Source organism: Hypanus sabinus, chromosome 29, assembly GCF_030144855.1.
Source record: "Hypanus sabinus isolate sHypSab1 chromosome 29, sHypSab1.hap1, whole genome shotgun sequence".
NCBI lineage: Eukaryota > Metazoa > Chordata > Chondrichthyes > Myliobatiformes > Dasyatidae > Hypanus > Hypanus sabinus.
This window is the reverse complement of record NC_082734.1, coordinates 29,766,096-29,787,579: the sequence shown is the minus strand read 5'-3', so window position 1 is coordinate 29,787,579 and position 21,484 is coordinate 29,766,096. Positions and strand designations below refer to the sequence as shown.

Genomic DNA, 21,484 nt, shown 5'->3' with positions numbered 1-21,484 from the left:
CTTGCACGAGGCTGCTCAGTACGCAGACACCCCACTCTTCTCTGTCGTTTTCTTTCCCCTTCTCCCTCCTTCCTCAGCCACGCTCCCATCAATACGGCATTTCAGATCACGTAACACAGAAACATATCGTTCAGCACCAGGTCTCCCAAGGTCTTTCCTTGTGGGTCATTATCTCCCTGAACCTTTCCTACCTGTGTATCTGTCCAAATGTCTTTTAATTGTCGCCACCTCTCCCACTTCCTCTGGCAGCTCGACCCACATCCCAACTGCCCTCCTGTGGGCAAAAAAAATTCACCCTTTAAACCCTTCTCCCTCTCACCTTAAACCTGTGCTCTCTAGTCGTGGACACCCCTAACCTGGGGGAGAAGGACAGTGACTACTCAGCCTCAGCCTCCTTCACTCCGGGGAAAACAACCCCAGCCCTTCAGCCCTTTACTTATAACTCAAACCCTCCAGTCCTGGGAACATCCTGGCCAATCTTCCCTGCACCCTCTCCAGCTAAATCCCACCCTTCCTAGCTGGGTGAAAAGAACTTAGAATCAGAATCATTATTTATTTAGCAGTTGTCCCTTCAAGGCATGCTATCCCGGCAACTCCTGACAAATCCAATTTAATCTAACCTAATCTTGGGACAATTTTCAATGACCAATTAACCTACCCGTTAGGTATTTACAGGAGGGGACCGAACGGCCCAAAGAAAGCCCATGCATTGCACGGGGAGGATACACAGAGACTCCATACAGAATGGCACCAGAACTGAACTCTGAAACGCCCCGAGCTGTAAGAACATTGTGGTAACCACGACACTGGAGGTCAGAGCCCGAGGATCTGCCCCACTTTCATCCCCACCCCTCGGCAAATTGACCCAAGCTCTTCCTATTCACTCCCTTCATCAGCACTCCCAATGAATCCCATCCACTCCCGTTGTGTGATGCACTGACGGACCCCATTCACTCTCACTGTCTATGCTCACAATAGAATCAATAAAAGTTAAAGTCTGTCCTGAGCCTTATTAGCTCATCAGGCCGGTGCATAAGCCGGTTTCCGTGGCGTGAAGCGACTGAGAGTACAAGGCGCCCCCTGCCCCTGCATAGGACGCCAGTTTATCGCGAGGTTAAGAATCAATGAAAGACCTCACCCAACAGGACAGAAAAACAACTTATGTGAAAAAGAAAGAATAAAATAAACAATTAAAGTCAATAAATATCAAGTAACTGAGATGAAGAGTCCTTGCAAGTGCTCCCAAAGGTTGTGAGAACAGTTCAATGATGGGTTGAGTGAAGTTATCCCCTCTGGTTCCAATGCCTAATGGTTGAGGGTGGGCTTCCACACAGATAAAGGAGAGAGGAATTCCCTACATATTGAGGAAGGAACAGAGCTGCAGGAGAGAGGGGAGCTCCCTGCACGGATATGCAAGAGGGAGGTCTGTTCAGACACAAACTCACCACAGATACAGGAAGATGGGCTCCCCAGGAATACAAGGGAGATTCCTAGATAACCACAGAGAAGAACAGGAGTGTAGCTTCTTCCCCCTACCCCACTGGATCCCAGATCGTTCAGCAAAACCCCCGTGCAGGGAAGCAACTCTGAAATGGTGGGCGGGGTGGGGGCACCCTCGTAAGGCCGCTGACTGGCAAATGAGGAACAAGAACACCCTCGCCCACCCCCTGCCCCTTTCCTGTGTTCAATCATCTCTCCCTGGAGCAGCCGGTCCCATTGCATTCCGCCGGGCACGTCAGATTGCGTGCTCCTGCTGGTCTCGGTGGGCTTGGGTGAACCGTGTGCTCTGGTCCACTGAGGGCTCGGCAGTGGGAAGGGAAGCAGCTACAGGTTTTTATTTATTGATTGAGATACAGCGTGGAGTAGGCCGTTCGGGCCCTTCGAGCCACCCCACCCAGCACCGCTGATTTAACCCTAGCCTAATTATGGGGCAATTTACAATGACCAATTAACCTACCAACCGGTATGTCTTGGACTGTCCCTGGGCATCGACACCTTAGAGGATCAATCCCGTGCCCAAAACATTGAAGCAATTACAAAGAAGGCATGCTGGCGGCTTTATTATTTTAATAATTATGACGGGCTTCGCTTTATTTGGCACAAGCACATCAAAACAGTTGAAATCTATTGTTTGCATCTAATCGGATCAATGTGGTTAGAGCTGCACTTCCAGCACAAACAATTTACTAATCCCAACTCGTACGCTTTACATACAGCGGCGGGACCGCGGCTATTCATAGTGATTGCGCTAACCCCTATGCCGCCATGCCACAGTTTAGAAGTTTGAGGGGATAAGGTACGTCACCAAAGACTAGCAACTTTTTACAGACGTACTGTGAAGGGGATTCTGACTGATTGCAACCCTGCCTACCATGGAGGCTTCAGTGTGCTGGATAGTGAGGGGCTGCAGACAGCTGGAAACTCGGCCAGATCCAGCTCGAGCACAGCCCACCCCACCATTCAGGGCACCTTCAAGAGGCCCCAAGAAAGCAGTATTGGTCACTGAGAACCCTCACCACCAGACGCATGCCCGTTTCTCATTACTACCCTCAAGGAGGAGGTACAGCGCTTGAAGACCCATACACTCATTTTAGGAATAGCTTTTGCCCCTCTTAGCAGATTTCTAAACAGTCCATGGACTGTTATTCTTTTAAGTTATTCTCAAGTTATTCTTTTTTTCTATTTGTTCATGTAACTATGTGCCGTACCACTGGTGCAAAACTAGTTTCACAGCCTCTGTCAGTGATTATAAACTTGATTCTGGTTCTGAAGGAACTGTCAGAGAAGGCGGTGGAGTCAGGAACAGTAAAGAGGCATTTAGACAGGCATTAGGTAAGCAGGATAGAGAAGAATCTGGTTCCAACAGAGGCATATGAGATTCTACAGATGCTGGAAATCCTGAGTAACACCCACACAAAATGAGGGGAAATCTCAGCAAGACAGGCTGTTTGGTTCGGTTCCCTCCATTAGTTGCTGCCGGACTTCAGTTCTTCCAGCACTTTGTGTGTGTTGCTAATGCAAGCATGAGAGATTCGCGAAGATAAACAGGAAGAGCATTCTGACAGGCTGCATCACTGTCTGGTTTGGGGGGGGGGGCGTGTAGGGGGTCTACTGACCGAAAGAAGCTGTCGAAGATTGTAAATCTAGTCAGCTCCATCTTGGGCACTAGCCTACAAATACCCAGGACACCTTTAGGGAGCGTGTCTCAGGAAGGCAGCGTCCATTATTAAGAAGCTCCAGTACTCAGGGCATACCCTTTTCTCACTGTTACCATCTGGAAGGAGGTACAGGAGCCTGAAGGCACACACTCAGCGATTCAGCACCAGCTTCTTCCCCTCTGCCATCCAATTCCTAAATGGACATTGAACCCTTGGACACTACCTCACTTTTTAAAATACACAGTACTTCTGCTTTTTTTGTACGTTTTTAAAAAATCTATTCAATATTGTAATTGATTTGCTTATTATTATTTATTCTATATCATGTATCGCATTGAACTGCTGCTGCAAAGTTAACAAATTTCACATCACATGCCGGTGATAATAAACCTGATTCTGATTCTGGATAATCAGTTTAGTGACAATTCCCTAATCATTTGGGGAGTCTTGCAGCCCACAACAGATCACTGATTTCTCCTGCGAGAATTTTGCTCTCCCACGATCGGTCATGGTACCTGATGCACCATCAGTAACTCTGAGACGTGGGTTAATTGCCTTTATACCGGGGTCTGTGGGAGAAGCCACAGGAGCAGTCGGCGGGGTGTCCACACAGGTATGTGTAGTTCACCACAGTACCCTTTGTGTTCAGCTTTCAGGGAGAGAATGGTGTTCCTAATCACTATCCTGCTCCTGGGGATCCAACAACTCAATGCCGCTACTGGTAAGTTGAAAAGCAACCGTCCTCGCTCCGTGTCTGGACCAAGGGTAAGGAGATGGGAGCAGCGTTTGGTGTTTTTGGTGTGGGTGTGATCTATGGATACGGAGATGAGAACCATGCACGGTTATGGCTTTGATCCAGGGATATGGAGACTGGTACTTCTCCTAGTGTGTGAACTAGGTTTAGGGAGAGGAACACTGTGCCGGGTTCTCCCAGAGTGAGTCTGACCCAGGGGATACGGAAACGGGAACCGTACAGACATCGCCCACTGTGTGTCTGACCCAGGAGTATGGTGAGAGGAACTGCACAAGTGATCCCAGACTGAACTGAGGATATAGAGATGGGAACTGTGCATGGTTCTCCTCGTGTGGCTCTGACCAGGGCATACAGTGATGGGAATCATTAATAGTTTTTGCAGCGTGGGTTGGATCCAGGGATATAGAGGCAGGAACTATCCACAGCGCTCCTGGTATGGACCTGATCCAGGAGATACAAGGACAGGAATCGTGAAAGGTTTTCCTGATTTGTGGCTGACCCAGGAATGAGGAGACTGGGACGTACATGGTACTCCTACTGAAGGTGTGCCCGGGGTACCATGGTGATGGTCTAACCCAAGGGAGACAGACGTAAACTGTGCCTGTTGCTCCCAGTGTAGGTCTGAACTGTGCATGGTGTTGCCGGTATAGGTCCCAGTGTAGGTCTAACCCAGGGAGACAGGTAGGAACTCTGCCTGGTGCTCCCAGTGTAAGTCTAGTCCAGGGAGACTGGCGTGAACTGTGCGTGGTGCTCCCAGTGTGGTCCAACTGTAATTTTGTTCCTCTTTGTGTTTTCTAGGACCTTTCTGCTACCATGACCCTGCCTGCGGTAAGTTGATAAACAACAAGTACCTGGTGACCTGTGACACGTGGTCCTCTCCACTCTTCTGCCTGAGACAAGGTGTTGAACATGCCATCCAGCTTGGTCGTCATAGAGAATCAGACACACATCTTCTCCCTTCTGGCAATGGTTGTCAGACAGAGAGTCTGAGTGGCACCAGTCAATCTATAGATACCTTGCTGAGAGGGTGGGATTGAGAAACAGTGTCAGTGTAAAGATCTGCAAAGATCTCCCCCCAAGAGAGGGGAACAGGGAAGCAGCCATGTATATGCACTCACACACACACACACACACTGGATGATTCCTAATTTTTCTCTTCTAGGTCCTGCCAAATGGCCTGTCAAGTATTCAGCTTGCAACGGCACACAGCAGTCACCAGTCAACATCAACACAGGCAAAGCTGTCCCGAAGGAACACCTCGGTCCCTTCTCCTTCCATAACTATGACAACTCCAGTCTGCTGCTCCAGATCATGAACATCAAGAAAACCAGTGAGTGGGGAGGGGGGTGGAAGGGAAACAACACACCAGGAGACTCCCAGGCTCCATTCTCAGCCCAGCTTCCTTCAAGGGTCAGTTGGCCAGCAGGGAGCACCCCTACCCCTCCCCATTTTCCTCTTCCAACCCAGCGTGGCACAGAAAGAGCACACTGTATCACCCCTCATGCTGACCTGCCACCTGCATTTGGAAGACAATAGACAACAGACAGTAGGTGCAGGAGTAGGCCATTCGGCCCTTCTAGCCAGCACCGCCATCCACTGTGATCATGGCTGATCATACACAATCAGTACCCCGTTCCTGCCCTCTCCCCTTGACCCCGCTATCTATAAGAGCTCTATCTAACTCAAGGCCTATATCCTCACCATTTCTCTCCACATAGTATTCACTGGTAATTGGGAATCTGCCAGGGGGCAAGGTCCCTTTGTTACCCCTTAATGCCACTCCTACTGAATAAATTGCATTCGATTGACTCCCAATCTCTCCTGTTGGTTTCTGAATGAGACATTAGAAACAGTGAAGAACAGAGAGACCTCAGCATACAAGGGTAGGATAAGCACCGTGAAGGGTGAGGGGCATCAAGGAGCAGAGAGACCTCAGTGTAAGAAGCTAGGACACGCACAGTGAATGGGTGGGAGTACTGAGAAACAGAGGGCCCCCAGCAAATGAGAGGGGGACTCAGATTGTGAATGGCTGGGCATTGAGGAGCAGGGGACCTTGGCGTATTGAAGAACAGGAGGTGGAAGGGCAGGGGTTGGGAAAGAGGGAGAGGAGAGGGATTGGAAAAAGGGGATCGGGGGAAGGGTTGGGAGGGGGAGAAAGTGGGCCCTGGTGAGAGGGAGCAGGGAAGGGGTGGGGAAGGGGGTGTAAGGAGAGGGGAAGGGGAGAGGGATATGAGGAGAACAAAGAAGGGAGGACGGAGAGGGGAGCATAGGACACACACAATGTTGAGGAGCATTGAAGAACTGAGGGACCTTGGTATCCAAGAAAGAGTAAGCCACACACTGTGACTAGTAGGGAGTATTGAGGAACAGAGGGGCTACAATGTATGATGGAGGCAAATCAATGCCTAACATCTGTGGTAGCAAATTTACTGGAATGGAGTTTGAGTGATCAGATATACCAGCATTTGGAAAGACAGGTTGATTAAAATTTGATCACATGCATTTGTCTGTGGGAGGTCATATCTCACTAATTGGATTGAAAATTTTGAAGAAGAGATCATGAAAGTTGATGAGGGCAAGGTAGTTAATGTGGTTATATGGTCTTCAGTAAGGCTTTTGATAAGGTTCCAGATGGTAGATTGTTCTGGAAGGTTAGATTGCATGGAATCTAGGGAGAGCTGCTAACTGGACAAATAATTGGCTCACAGTTGGAGGCAATGGTAGAAGGTTGAGTCTCTGTTTGGAGGTCCGTGACTAGTGTTAACTACCTGAGCTGTCTGTCATCTATATCAACACTATGGATGAGAATGTGCAAGGCCTGGTTAGTAACTTTGCAGATGACACTAAAATAGATCCTTTTCAACAGCAAAGGAGATAGTCAAGAATTATAGGGGCTGTTTGATCAGCTGGGTAAGTGGACTGAGGAATGGCAAATAGAGTTTAGTTCAGGCAAGGATGAGGTATTGCACTTTGGAAAGTCAAAGGACGTTGGCTTTCACAGGACCCTGAAGTGCATTTTAAAATAGAGGGACCTAGGAGCAGAGGTACATGTTTCGCTGAAAATGGCATCAGGGTTATGAAGAAGGCTTTAGGCATAATGGCCCCCATGAGTCAAGGCACTGAGTATAAAAGTGGTGAGGTTATGTCAATGGGGACACACCTGGAGTGTTGTTTAGTCTTAGCAGTTTAGCTCTAAGATACTAAGTTTAGATACTAAACCGGAGAAAGTGCAGAGGAGATTTATGAGGATGTTACAGGGACTCGAGGGGCTGGAGTTATGGAGCTAGGTCTTTATTTCCAAGAGCACAGGAGACAAGGGGGTTATCTAATAGAGATATGTAAAATCATGAGGGGCATTGGTATAGCGAATGCATGCAGCGTTGGGGAATTGAGAATGCAGAGGGTGAAAGAGTCAGAGGACATGGTTAAGGCAGGCTCTCTAACAATATTTAAGTGGCACTTGGACAGGTCCACAGAGGGATAGGGGCCAAACATGGGCAAATAGGATGAGCTGAGTTAGGCATCAGGGTTGGCCAAAGGGCCTGTATCTGTACAGTCTAACCTGACTACGTCTCTGCTCTGTCTGTGATACAGTCAGAGTCACCACTAGCACCCAGATGTATGTGAGCGGAGGCGGGCTACCTGGAACTTACCTTGCCACCCAGTTCCACCTGCACTGGGGCAATGGGAGCCATTCTGGGGGCTCTGAGCACTGGATGGATGGCAAGCAGGCCAACATGGAGGTGAGCATGCTGGGGAGGGCGAGTAAGAGGGAGGTGAGGGAGGTGTGGGTGGGCTGGGCGAGAGAGACAAGGGGGAGGAATGTGGGAGGAGGGGGAATGTGTGGAATATGGTGGAGGAGCTGGGAGATGGAAAAGGAGGGGGAAGGGATCAGGAAGTGGGCGTGAAGTCTTGGGAGAGGGATTAGGAAGGGCGAATCAGGGAAGTGGAGAGGACAGGGAAATGGTAGAAGGGGGAGGAAGGGGAAAGGGGTAGAGCAAACGCGTTGAGGGAAAGGGGTGGGGATGTTGACATTGACACCACTGACCCTGTCTGCATCATCATCAGCTCCACATCGTCCACCGAAAGCAGGGACTGAACCTGACCCAGGTCTTCAACTACCCGGAGGGACTGGCAGTGCTGGGATTCCTCATCCAGGTGAGGGTAGGGGGAAGGGGAGGGAAAAGGGGGGGAGAGGAAGGGGTAAGGGGGAGGGGAGGGTGAAGGGGAGAGCAGGAGGAAGTGCAAAGTAGTAGGGAGGAGGGGGAAGGGAGAGTGGAGAAGTGAGGGGAAGGGAGGAGGAAGGAAGAGGGTGGAGGAGGAAGGGGACGGGGAAGTGGGGGTGGAAAGGGGGAGGGTAAGGACAGGGTGGGGAGAGGGAAGTATGGAAGAGGGAGTGGGGAGGGGGAAGTGGGAAGAGAAGGGAAAATGGGAGGGTGGTGGGGAGGGGGTAGGTGGAGCAGGAAGAGTTGGAAGGCAAGAGGAACTGCGAGGGAGTTAGAGGGTGAGAGGAATTGGAGGGGGCATGTGAGGCTGAGATTTACCTCCCTTTCCCTCACTTCCCGAGTGATATCCACTTCCATGACACTAGTATTGTTTTCCAGATTGAATCTAATATCTCCGAGAACCAGGCCTGGAAAAGCCTGACCAAACTTGTCTCAAACCTGACAGAGGATGGTAGGTCACACAGAATGCCAGCTGATATTTGCACCCTGACCAGTGTTTCTCAGGGGGAGATCTATATCTTGATCATTGGCTCTCAGTCCCCTTATCTCAGGAGGTACCTTGACATACCATAAGACATAGAAGCAGATCTGTGCCATTCAGCTCATTAAGTCTTTTCTGCCATTCAATCATCAATATTTTCCATCTAAACCTCATTCTCCTGCTTTTCCCTTGAACTTTTGACATTTTTATTAATCAAGAACCCATCAACCTCAGCATTAAATATACCCATTGAGTTGGTCTCCATAGCTGTATGTGGCAAAGAATTCCACAAATTCAGCACCATCTTCCCTCTAATCACTATCAATTAATTAATTTGGAGCGACAATGTAAAACAAGCCCTTCCAGCCCAATAAGCAGCACCAGCCAACAATCAACCTATCACAGGACAATTTACAATGATTAATTAAACCATTAACAGGTACGTTATTGGAATGTGGGAGGAAGATCACATCTCATGGGAAGAACATATAAACTTCTTACAGACAATGTTAGGACTTATCCCCCCAGACTCTGATGCCTTCAGCTGTAACGGTGTTGTGCTAACTGATATTAGTAATGGGAAAAATCTCTGTCTATCCACTTGAATTATGTCTCTTCCCATCAGGCACCTCTATCAAGTCACCTCCTTTGCTCCAAAGAGAAAAGCTCAACGTATCCTCATAAGACATGGACAAAATGCTGGTGGAACACAGCAGGCCAGGCAGCATCTATAGGGAGCAGCACTGTCTCAGCCCAAAGGGTCTCAGCCTGAAATGTGCTTCTCCCTACAGATGCTGCCTGGCCTGCTGTGTTCCACCAGCATTTTGTGTGTGTTGTTTGAATTTCCAGCATCTGCGGATTTCTCGTGTTTGTTCATAAGACATGGTCTCTTATTAGGGAAGGATCCTGATAAATCTCCTCTGCTTCCATATCCTTCCTATAATAAGGTGACGAGTACTGAACACAGTATTCCAAGTGTGGGTCTAATCAGGGTTTTATAGAGATGAAACATTACCATGCAGCTCTTGAATTCAATCTCCTGACTAATAAGGCCTTCTTAACAACCTTATCAACTTCTGCAACAACTTTGAAGGATCCATGGACATGGACCTCAAGATCCCTCTAGTCCTCACACAGCTAAGAATCCTGCCATTTAGTTTATGCAAATTTACAAAGTGAATCAATTCACTATTTTCTGGGTTGAACTCCATCTGCTACTTTGCAGGCCAACACTGCATCTTGTCAATATCTTCTTGTAACCAATGATAACCTTCTACACAATCTACCACTCCACCAAACTTTGTGTCATCTGCTAACTCACTAAACCATCCTTCCCCTTCCTCACATAAAAATCACAAGAAGCAGGGGTCCCACAACAGACTCCTGTGGAACACTATTGGTCATTGATGTCCAAGCTGAAAGTGCTCTACCTACAACCAACCCCACTCCCTTATATGGGCAAACCAGTTCTGAATCCACACAGCCAAGTTTCCCATTCCTTCTTACTTTCTGAATGAGACTACCATGAGGAACCTTAGAAAATACCTAAAATCCATATGCACCACATCCACTGCTCTACCTTCATCAATGTGGTTTGTCATATCCTCAATGAATTCAGTCAGGCTTATGAAGCATGACCCACTCCTCACAAAGCCATGCTGACTTACCCTAATCAGACTATGCTTCTCCAAACTCTTATAAATCCTGTCGCTAAGAATCTTTTCCCATAATTTGCCCATCACTGAAGTAAGATTCGCTGGTCTATAATTGCCAGGGTTATCCCTACTCCTTGAATAAAGGAGTAACACTGGCTACCCTCCACTTCTCTGGTACTACTCCTGTGGTCAGTCAGGATAAAAAGATCATTGACAAAGATGCATGAACTTCTTCTTTGCTTCCTGTTGTAATTCCTGGTGTCCTTTATTGGGGGTTTGAAGAGTTTTAGCATGTCAACAAATACACTCAAAAACTTCTATAGATGTACCGTGGAGAGCATTCTGATAGGCTGCATCACTGTCTGGTATGGAGGGGCTACTGCACAGGACCAAAAGAAGCTGCAGAAGGTTGCAAATCTACTCAGCTCCATCCTGGGTACTAGCCTACAAAATACCCAGGACATCTTTAAGGAGCGGTATCTCAAAAAGGCAGCGTCCATTATTAAGCACCTCTAGCACCTAGGGCATGCCCTTTTCTCACTGTTACCATCAGGTAGGAGATACAGAAGCCTGAAGGCACACACTCAGCGATTCAGGAACAGCTTCTTCCCCTCTGCCATCCAATTCCTAAATGAACATTGAAACTTTAGGCACTACCTCACTTTTTTAATACACATTATTTCTGTTTTTGCACATTAAAAAAAAATCTATTCAATTAACATAATTGATTTACTTGTTTTTATTGTTATGTTTTATTTTATTTATTATTTTCTTCTCTCTCTCTCTCTCTCTCCCTCTGCTAGATTATGTATTGCATTGAACTGCTGCTGCTAAGTTAACAAATTTCACATCACATGCTGGTGATAATAAACCTGATTCTGATTCTGAACTGGGGTATACCAATGCCAGCCCCAGGGACTTATCGGTCCCAGTGCTTTTCAAAAATTCTAGAGCATCCTCTTTCTTACATGTTCTAACATACCAGCCCAGTTTGTGCTAACCTCACAAACACCAAGGACTCTCTCACTGAAGCAAATATCATTCAGAACCTTCCCTTCTTCCTGTGACTCTCTGATCATTTCTACCCTCACTCTAATCATCCTCTTATTCAGTCCAAAATGTGGACTGCTTTGGGGTTTTCCTCAATCCTACTCGTCAAGGCTTTCTCATGCCCCCTTCTAGCTCTGAGTCCATTATTAAGCTTCTTTCTTCCTCTTCCCTAGACATTCCATATTTCTTGTCAACCATGGTTCCTTAACCCTAACACACTTTGCCTTCCTCAATGGAAGAAACCAAAACTCATGTAAGTTTTTCATAAATAACCTCCACATTTCCAATGTGCATTTCCTGGACTCTTATCCGTTCCAACTGATGCTCCAAATGTCTGCCTCATAATTCCCCCTTTCTTAATTTAATACCTTCCCATGCTGTCTGCTCCTATCCCTCTCTAATGCTATAGTGAAGATCAGGGAGTTCTGAACACTCTCTCTGAAATGCTCATCCGAGAGGTCTGACACCTAACCTGGTTCATTGCTTAGCACAAGATCCATTATGGCCTCGCCTCTAGTATGCAGAATTACAGATTACATCAGGAATGCTTCCCAGACACACCTCACTACTTCCGCCCCATCTAAACTGTCTTCACTTAGAAGGTACCGATCAATTTTAGGGAAGTTGAAGTCACCCATGACAAGCCTTTTATTTTTTTGCACCTTTCCAAAAGTCTGTCCCCAATTAATGCTCCTCAATGTCTCTGCTATTGAGAGGGCTATGATATGCTCCCAATAGTGGTTGCCCCCTTCCTGTGTCTGATATCCATCCACACGGACTCGTTAGACAATCCCTCCATGATGTCCTTCCTGTCTACAACTGCGATATATCCATGATTAGCACCGTTACTCCCCCAGCTCTTTTACCATTCTTCCAGTCCCTTCTGAAACATCTAAACCCCAAGTCACTACTGCTCTTGTGACAGCTGAGTCTCCGTAATGGCAACAATGTTGTAGTTTCACATACTGACCTGCGCTCTATGCTCCTCACCCTTGTTCCCAACTTTTCTTTCATTAAAATAGACATACTTCATTTAACCCACCCCACTGACTGCAATTTTGCCGTATCAGCTGTCTATCCTTCCTCTGATACACTGCATCTACCTTTACACAAATGATCCCATTCTCTGACCAATCACTTTGGTTCCCATATCCTTGCCAAGCTAGTTTAAACACTCCCCAGTAGCTCTAACAAATCTTCCACAAGGGTCTTGGTACCCTTCAGGTTCAGGTGTACTCCATCCATTTTGTACAGGTCATGCCTTTCCCAGAAGAGATACAAATGATCCAGAAATCTGAAACAATACCCCCTGCACCAATTCCTCAGCCAAGCATTCATCCCATTCTTACCCTCACTGGTGCATGGCACAGGCAATAATTAAGAGATTACTCCCCTTGAGTTCCTGCTTTTCAGCTGTCTACCTAGCCTCCTCATCTATTTTGCTATGTATATCATTGATAGCAATATATACCACAACTTCTGGCTGCTTACTCTTCTCCTTTAGAATGCTGTGCTCCTGATCTGAGATGTCCTTGTTTGTGGCACCCAGGAGGCAGCATACCATGTGGGCCAGAGCTTTTGATGCCCATAAAATCTCCTGTCTGCTCCCCAAACTATAGAATCCTCGATTACTACTGTGCTTCTCTCCCTTTGCCTTCTCAGCTACAGAGCCAGACTCTGTGCCATATTACTGGTCACGACATCTTTCCCTGGGAAGTTGTCCCCTCCCCCCAACAATATCCAAAGTAGTATACCTGTTATTGAGGGGAATGGCCACAGGGGTACTCTGCACCGTCAGGCTCCAGCTACCTGTCTGCTGCAACTTAGGAATGACAACCTCCCTGTAGCGATTATCTGTCACATCCTCACTCTCTCGTATGAGCTGAAGTCATCCAGCTCCAGCTCCCTAACATAGTCTGTAAGGAGCTGCAGCTGAATGCACCTCATGTAGATGTTAGCTATTAGGGAGACCAGAGATTACGTAGAACTCCCACATCTAAAGTGAAGAAAACACCATTGACACTGAAACCATTCTAGCTAGGAGAAGTAGACAAAGGAAAGAAAGAAATTTACCAGCGCCTATTCTTACCAAAATGTCCAGCTTTCCAGTCTTGCACAGTTGCCACTGCTTAAATCACACTTAGTTTTATAGGCCTTTCCCAAATGCCTAATAAACTCACAACTGAGGTAAGACATTAACCTACAACCTTCTGATGACTTTGCATCAGACTCCATATCCATTGCACACTTAAGGAAACCATGCTGACTTCAGCCTATTTTATCATGTGACGCCAAGTACCCTGAAACCTTGTCCTTAATAAAGGACAGTAACATCTACCCAGCCACTGAAATCCATAACTGGTCCATAATTTCCAGTCCTTTTCCTTTCTCCCCTCTTAAAGAATGGCATGACTTCGACCATTTTCCAGTCTCCAGAACCATACCAGAATCTAGAGGTTCTTGAAAGATCACAACTAAATGCCTCTCAGCTACTTTTTCAGAATTCTAGGGTTTAGTCCAGCTGGTACTGGTGACTCTTGAAAGATCATTACTAATGCCTCCATGATCTCTTCAGCCACCTCTTATAGAACCCTGGGGTGTACACAATCACTCTACCTGGTAATTGTTCCTCTTTTCCTTACCTACTACCCCATCAGCCTCTTCAACTTCCACCATCTCCAAAGGAATCTTACCACTAAACATAGCTCTACCTCCCATACCCTCTGTTTTCGCAGAGATCGCACCCTCTGCAATTCTCTTGTCTATTCATCCCTCCCTATGTACCTCCCTCTCTACACTTATCCCTTCAAGTGGCCTAAGTGCCACACCTGCCCATACACTTCCATTCAGGGCTCCAAACAGTCCTTCCAGATGAGGCAACACTTCACCTGTGAATTTCCCCAGATCATCTATCATGTCCGGTGCTCAAGACGCGACCTCTACATTGGTGAGATCCATGGTAAAATGGGCAACAGCTTTAGCAAGCTCTAGCTTTAGCAACCATTCTATCCGCCACTAGTGGAATTTCCCAGTGGCCAAACATTTTAATTCAGATTCCCATTTGGAAATCTAACTCCATTGCTTCCCCCATGCCAAGATGAGCGACCTCAGGATGGAGGAGCAACACCTTACATTCTGACTGTGAAGCCTCCAACCTGATGGCTAGAATATTGATTTCTCCTTCTGGTAACAATTTTTCCCCTCTCTCTCCCCTCTGCCTCTATTCCCCACTCTGGTCTTTTATCTCTTCTCACCTGCCAATCACTTCCCCTGGGTCCCTTCTTCATTCATGTTCTCTTATGATCCACTCTCTCCTCCTATCAGATTGTTTCTTCTCCAGCCTTTCACTTTCCAGCTAGTCTCCTTCCCCTCCCCCCACCTTGTTATTCTGGCATCTTCCCCCTTCCTTCTCAGTCCTGAAGACATGTCTCAGCCCAAAATGTTAACTGTTTATTCATCTCCATATATGCTGTCTCACCTGCTGAGTCCCCCCAGCACTTTGTGTGTGTCCCTTTGAATTTCCAGCATCTGCAGACTTTCTTGTGTTTATGAATTCTATCACAACCCCTAAGGGTTCCTTTACCTTAAGCTCTCGAAACAAATCAGTTAGATTACACAACACCCAATCCAAAAATGCCTTTCCCCAGTGGGCTCAACCATAAACTACTTGAAAAAGTAATCTCTTAAACATTCTTCAAATTGGGATCCAGCCACAAACTGATATTTCAAATTTTCTTTCATATTGAAATCCCCCATATCATTACTCTTTTTTGCATACTTTTTCTATCTGTTGTAATTTGTACCCCTATCTGTTTACTATTTGGAAGCCTGAATATAATTTCTATTGTGGTCTATTTATCCTTGAAGTTTCTATACCCACACCAATTCAACATCTGCTGCTTTTATATCACTTCTTTGTAAGGACATGATTTATTACCAAGGGAACCACTCCACCCTCTCTGCCCACCGGTCTGTCCTTTTGCTACGATGTGTATCCTTGGTTTTTAAATTCCCAGCTATGATCTTTCAAATATGATTCTGTGATGCCCAAAACATCATACCTGGCAATTTCTAGCTGCACCATAAGCTTATTTCATAAACTGTGTGCATTCAAATATTCTTTGCACGGTATACATGAATGATTTGGATGAAGGTCTTGATGGATTAGTGGACAAGTCTGCGGATGATATGAAGATAGGTGGAGGGACAAGTACAGCTGAGGATGTGGAGTCTGCAGAATGGATTAAGACAGATTGGGAAAATGGACAAAGAAGTGTTGTATGGAATATAACGTAGGGAATTGTATGGTCTTGCACTTTGGTAGAAGGAATAAAAGCATAGACTATTCTATAAATTCCACAATCAGAGATTCCAAAGGACTTGGGACTCCTTCTGCAGGATTCCCTCAAAGTTATCTTGTAGGTTGAGTTGGTGGTAAGAAAGGTAAATGCAATGTTAGCATTCATTTTGAGAGGATTAGAATGAGAGGTTTGAGAGGTTAGAGAGGTTAGACTGCACTGAGTATTGTGAGTAATTTGAGGCCTCTTAACTGAGAAAAGATGTGCTGGCATTGTTGAGAGGAGGTTCATGAAAATAATGCATAGGAATGAAAGGGTCAATGTATGAGGAGCATTTGCTGTAGTCTCTGGCATTTAGAAGAGTGAAGGGGGATCTCACTGAAACTTTTTGACTCTTGAAAGGGTGTGGAGAGGATGTTTCCTTTACTGGGGGTGTCAAGGACCAGAGGGCATAGCCTCAAAATACAAGGATGCGCCTTTAGAACAGAGATGAGGAGTAATTTCTTCAGCCAGGGGGTGGTGAATCTGTAGAATTTTTTTGCCATAGGTAGCTGTGGAGGCCAAGTCATGGAGTATATTTAAAGAGGACTTTGATAATTTCTTGATTAGTTCTGGTGTCAAAAGTTATGAGGGAGAAGGCAGAAGAATGAGGTTGAGAAGGATAATAAACCAATCATGACAGATGGTGGAGTAGACTCGATGGGCCAAATGGCCTAATTCTGCTCTTACGACTTATGGTTACAAATATTACACCTTCAGTCCTCTCTTTCATCACTCTTCTCAATTTTATCTCCATGTTGCCTAAAGTTAAATTCTTATCCCTTTCTAAACTTTCTAATTCTTTATACTGGAGACTTCAGTAACCTCTTCTGCACCCTCCTTGCATTTTACTTTATCCCTACGTTTCCACTTACCCTTTAGTTTAAAACCCAAACCTATCCAGAGGCAGTTATGTGGTGTGCCAGAGTCCTGGTCCTGGCATGGTTCAGGTAGATCCCATCACATCGGAACAGCTCCCTCCTTCCCCAGTACAGTTGCCAATATCCCATCAATTCAAACATACTTCTCCCATGCCAATCTTTGATCCACACATTTAATTCTATGATCTAATTAAATGTATGCCAATTTGCATGTGGCTTGGGGGACTATCCAGATTATTACCTGTTTCTGTGACTGATTCTCACCTCTCCTGACCCCACTCTCCTCTGTAGGTGATGAACTCACACTTAATGGGACATTCTCAATGATGGATCTCATTGGCAGCATCGACCTCACCAAGTACTACAGGTACAATGGCTCCCTCACCACCCCAGAGTGTAATGAGGTCGTCCTCTGGACTGTCTTCGAAGAGCCCATCCGCGTCAGTGCATCACTGGTGCGTACATCATCTGCCTGTGGAGAGAGCTTCACTCTATGTCTGACCTAGGGAGTGTGTGATGGGATGATGTGGAGGGAGCCTTTCCCTGTGTCCGATCTCAGGAGTGTGTGATGGAATAGCCTGGAGGAAGTTTCACTGTATCTTTCACCCTAGGAGTGTGTGATGTTATGGTGTAAAGGGAGCTTCACTCTGTATCTGGCCCTTGGAGGCTTGCAAGAAGCTTCACTTTGTCTTATACCATTCGTGAAAAACAGAGTCAACAGGATGAAGCCTGCGACAGGATGGTAGGGGGTGGGGGGTGGTTTCACTCTCTCTGTCTGACATCGGTACTGTATGATGGGATAGTGTGAAGCGAACTTCCCTGTGTCTGAAGCTGGAAGGGTACGACAGGGCAGTGCGGTGGGAACTTTGCCCTCTGACCACTGGACGGTTGGAGTACAACTCCTCTCTTCCCTTTTCTCATCCCTCTGCCCTCTCCCCTTACAGGTGGAAACTTTCTACACCGACCTCTTTGTCAATGCCACTGAAGGAATACGCTTGCTCAACAACTTCCGCCCTGTCCAGGAGAACAGGAACTCAATTTATGCCTCAAAGCAGGCATCCCAGGGAGCCCCCACCGTCAACCCCACCACCCCCAGGGGAGGGAGCTCAACTGTCTGGACTCAGCCCCTTGGCCTGCTCCTGCCTTTGGCTTCCATCTTGCTGTTGTCCTGAGTTCCTCTCCTCTACAGTGAATGACGCTCCCTCGCCCCACATGGGGCAGGGAATGAGGGATTACTTGGAGTGTTTGGAAGGACTGATAGGAGTCTTCAACCATAAAATCAAATTGAATCGAATCATAAGCGCCTGATGTGACAGGAAGGTGCCCGGTCCATCCTGATCTGGTCTGGTGAGGGATAGTGGGTTAATTGGTTATTATAAATTGTTCTGTAATTAGGCTAGGTTTCAATGGGTGGGATGCTAAACAGTGCAGCTCATTGGGCCTTTTCTGCAACTGTCTCAAAAAAATCAATCAACCAATCAACATTAAATAAATACAAATCCAGTCCAGTCACTCTGTCCCTGATCAATCTAATGTCCAGTTCAGTTTATTTCGAGCTGGTGGGTCGTGGGACAGTGGTGTGTGCCATCAGGATGGGAGCACCAGCTCAGTGCTCTGTCCTCCCCGGACTGTCAGTTGCAGGGTTCCCCGGGGAGCAGAGCCAAAACGCAGTCCCCATCACCTTCGTGCAATTGCACCTCATCATTTTTCTGGTGACCGGATGAGCGGCTGGGCCTGATGCCTGAAGTACTGCGTCAGTTCATATTATCTCAATGCATAATTATTTCAATGATTAAACTGCACTTTATATTTGACATTGTGTCCAGTGCATGCTGCATACACCTTGTCCAGGATTGGGGCTCCATAGTAGGGAGGCAGGGGGAATGTCCTGATTAAAGATGAGAAATGAGAAAAAGAAGTAGGGAGGGGAGAGGGGGTAGTGTTTTGGATGAGAATAAGAGGAAGAGTGAGTATATGTTTGTGGGGGGAGTGGAGGAGGTTAGTTGGGAGGGGTATTTGGGTTATTTGGGGGAACAGGAGGAAAGTGGACTAAGGAGTAGAAATGAGGATGGAAGAGGGATGTTGTTGAGGGCTGAGGTGAGGTTGGGATTGGGAAGAGGAGGATAATGTCCTAACTAAGGAGGACAAATGGAGAAGAGAGAATGTGTGAGAATGATGTGGGGTGGGGGTTGGTGACTATGGAGTGAGAAAGAGGGGGGTTGTGAGGCTTGTAGTGGGTTGGTTGGGAGAGGGGGAGAAGAAATGGGGAAGGGAGGAGGAGATGCAGGAAGGAAAGGTAGGAAAGGATGGTGGGGTGTGAATGAGGAAACAGGATGGCTCATCATTTTGGAATTGCCTGTTCTCTTCCCTGATGACCACAATGATACGAAAGATGTCAGACCTGCTGCTCCACCAGTTCACTCTGATGGCATAACTGCACTACCAGATCCAGCTCAGAACACATCGAGTTCGCTGATAATACAAGTGGTTGTCCTCATCAGCAACAATGATGAGTCTACATACAGAGAGTTGGTAGAGCGTGTTAAATGCATCTCAAAGTGCACAAGACAAAGATGACTGAGGACTTCAGGATGTGCCAGGTTGACTCAGTCCATTGCGCATCAATGGTTCTACCATGGAGAGAAGGAAGAGCACAGTTCTAAAAACTAAGTTTTTAATGCATAATCTAGCTTTGACTCCCAATGCCTCCTCATTAGTCAATAAGGAACAGCCACATCTATACTATCTGAGCAGATTAAGATGTGCAAGGCTTCTTGTCCCCATTCTAATAACTGCCAGTGAAGCATACAGTTTAGGAGTTGGTTAGAAGGGAGGGCATCAAATTTTTGGAACATTTGCCTCTCTTCCAGGGAAGGTGGGACCTGTACAGAAGAGGTGATTTGCACCTGAACTGGAGCTGGACTAATATCCAGAAGGAAGATTTTGCTAGTGCTGCAGGGGATGGGAACCAGAGTGGCAGAACATACAGTGAAGATGTTGTGAAATCAGATGTTATTCACACCTCAGCCAAAGTCAGGAATCAAAAGGTTGATCACGGTGCAACTAATATTCTCAGCTGTGTATATTTCAATGCACGAAGTATTGCAGGAAAGGCAGATGAGCTCAGGGCATGAATCAACACCTGGAATTACAATATTGTAGCCATTAGTGTGATTTGGATGCAGGAAGGGCAAGGCTGGTGGTTTAGTGTTCTGGGGCTTTGTTGTTAAACATGACGGAGGAGACATTAAAAGGGGAGGGGTAGTCAGGCAAAATGCCTTGGTACTATTCTGTCAGGACAGACTGGAGAACTCTTCTAGTGAGGTTTTATGGGTGAAAGTGAGGAATAAGAAAGGTACGACCACATTAATAGAGATATATTAATGGGGTGCGGCCCCGTGGACAACCGATTTCCTGCCGGTGTTGCCGAATGAACATCAACATTTTGTGGCGGCGGATGCCGCTGTCTCTGCACTTGAGTGATCGCTCGCTCCCCTTCTCTCCACTGTTGGGTGAGTTTGCCCGATTCTAGAGTTGAAGAATCTCATAAAAAGTAACGCAGCATATTGCAACACCGTAACAGCGACTCTTTGCTAGTCTCAGGGTGCTGATCCTTTCTGATGAATGGAGGGGCGGGTTGACATTTTGCCGCTGCTTGTGTGTGCGAGGGTGAGAGGGGGATTTGGGTTCCCTTGCTTTTGTGGATGTCCGCGAAGTATTTCGGGTGTACATTACTGTATACATTCTCTGATATTAAAATTGAACCATTTTATAGACCACAAGACAGCCCGCGGGATTTTGAGGAATAAATTTGTCAAGAGAGGGCAGACAGTTGCTAGAAACAAAAAGATTGTTATAATCGGTGACTTTAACTTTCCATATTTTGACTGGGACTCCCATGCTGTAAAAGACTGAATAGGGTAGAGCCTGTCTAATGAGTTCAGGAAAGTTTCCTTAATTAGTACATAGAAGTCCCAACAAAAGAGTGTGCGATCCTTGATCTGCTATTAGGGAATGAGACAGCACAGGTGACATCAGATTGTGAGGGTGAACGCTTTGCATCTAGTGATCACAACGCCATTAGTTTCAAAATAAATATGGAAAAAGGTAAGTCTGGTTCGCGGTTCTAAATTGGGAAAAAGACCAAATTTGATGGTGTCTGGCATGTATGGGCTGGGGCATCTATTTTCTGGCAACGGTGTGTTTGGTGAGTGGGAGGTCTTCAAAAGAGAAATATTGAGCATGCAAAGCTTGAATGTACCTGTCTGAATAAAAAGTAAAGATGGCAGGTTTAGCGAACCTTAGTTTTCAAGAGATGGAGGCCCTGCTTAAGAAAAAAAAACTGTGTAGCAGGTATAGGAGGTAGGAACAAATGAGGTGCTTATGTAATATAAGAAATGCAAAAGGACACTTAAGAAATAAGGAGGATTAAAAGTAGACGTGAGGTTGTCCTAACAGACAATCTAAGTGTGGAGCCAGAAGTGATGGGGGAAATCTTAAAATGTATTTTTTTTTGCATTAGTATTTACCCAGGAGACTGACACAGTCGATGAAAGCGAGGCAAAGCAGCAGCGAGGCGAAACGTTAGACATTAGAGGAGGAGCTGCTGTTCTCTTGAAGTGGATTACAGGGCAATGTAATGGATAGGCATAATTCATACCACCAACATAATGAAGCTGGTCTGACGTGATGACATAATTACGTTATGTTTTTTTTTACCATGCCTTTTATGTTCTGTTTTGGAGGGCAATAAAAGTGTTGTTACGATTTCCCCTAAAACTTAAAGGTCCTCTGTCAGTGCACCACCTTATACAATGCATTAATTCATTTAGTGCCTTTTCAGGTTAGAAAATCAACTTTACTAAATAAGCGGCTATGCCTCTGGGGAATCTGCAATAGGTAACTGACACACAAGGTGTTTTCCCCTTCAAATGGTCACAGT

The 21,484-nt window shown here is 46.3% G+C and overlaps 1 protein-coding gene across 1 annotated transcript in view; it reads left to right on the top strand.

Annotated features, from left to right (window-relative positions):
* LOC132382803 (carbonic anhydrase 4-like) overlaps positions 1-17,714 on the top strand; it is a 21,304-nt gene extending 3,590 nt beyond the window's left edge. Inside the window, exons 2-9 of the mRNA XM_059953263.1 lie at positions 3,808-3,879; positions 4,711-4,740; positions 5,075-5,242; positions 7,507-7,655; positions 7,981-8,070; positions 8,517-8,589; positions 16,834-16,997; positions 17,487-17,714. Of these exons, the coding sequence (XP_059809246.1) occupies positions 3,822-3,879; positions 4,711-4,740; positions 5,075-5,242; positions 7,507-7,655; positions 7,981-8,070; positions 8,517-8,589; positions 16,834-16,997; positions 17,487-17,714 (960 nt within the window). The 5' untranslated portion in view covers positions 3,808-3,821. The remainder of the gene's footprint in view (positions 1-3,807; positions 3,880-4,710; positions 4,741-5,074; positions 5,243-7,506; positions 7,656-7,980; positions 8,071-8,516; positions 8,590-16,833; positions 16,998-17,486) is intronic.
* Positions 17,715-21,484: the final 3,770 nt, after the last annotated feature.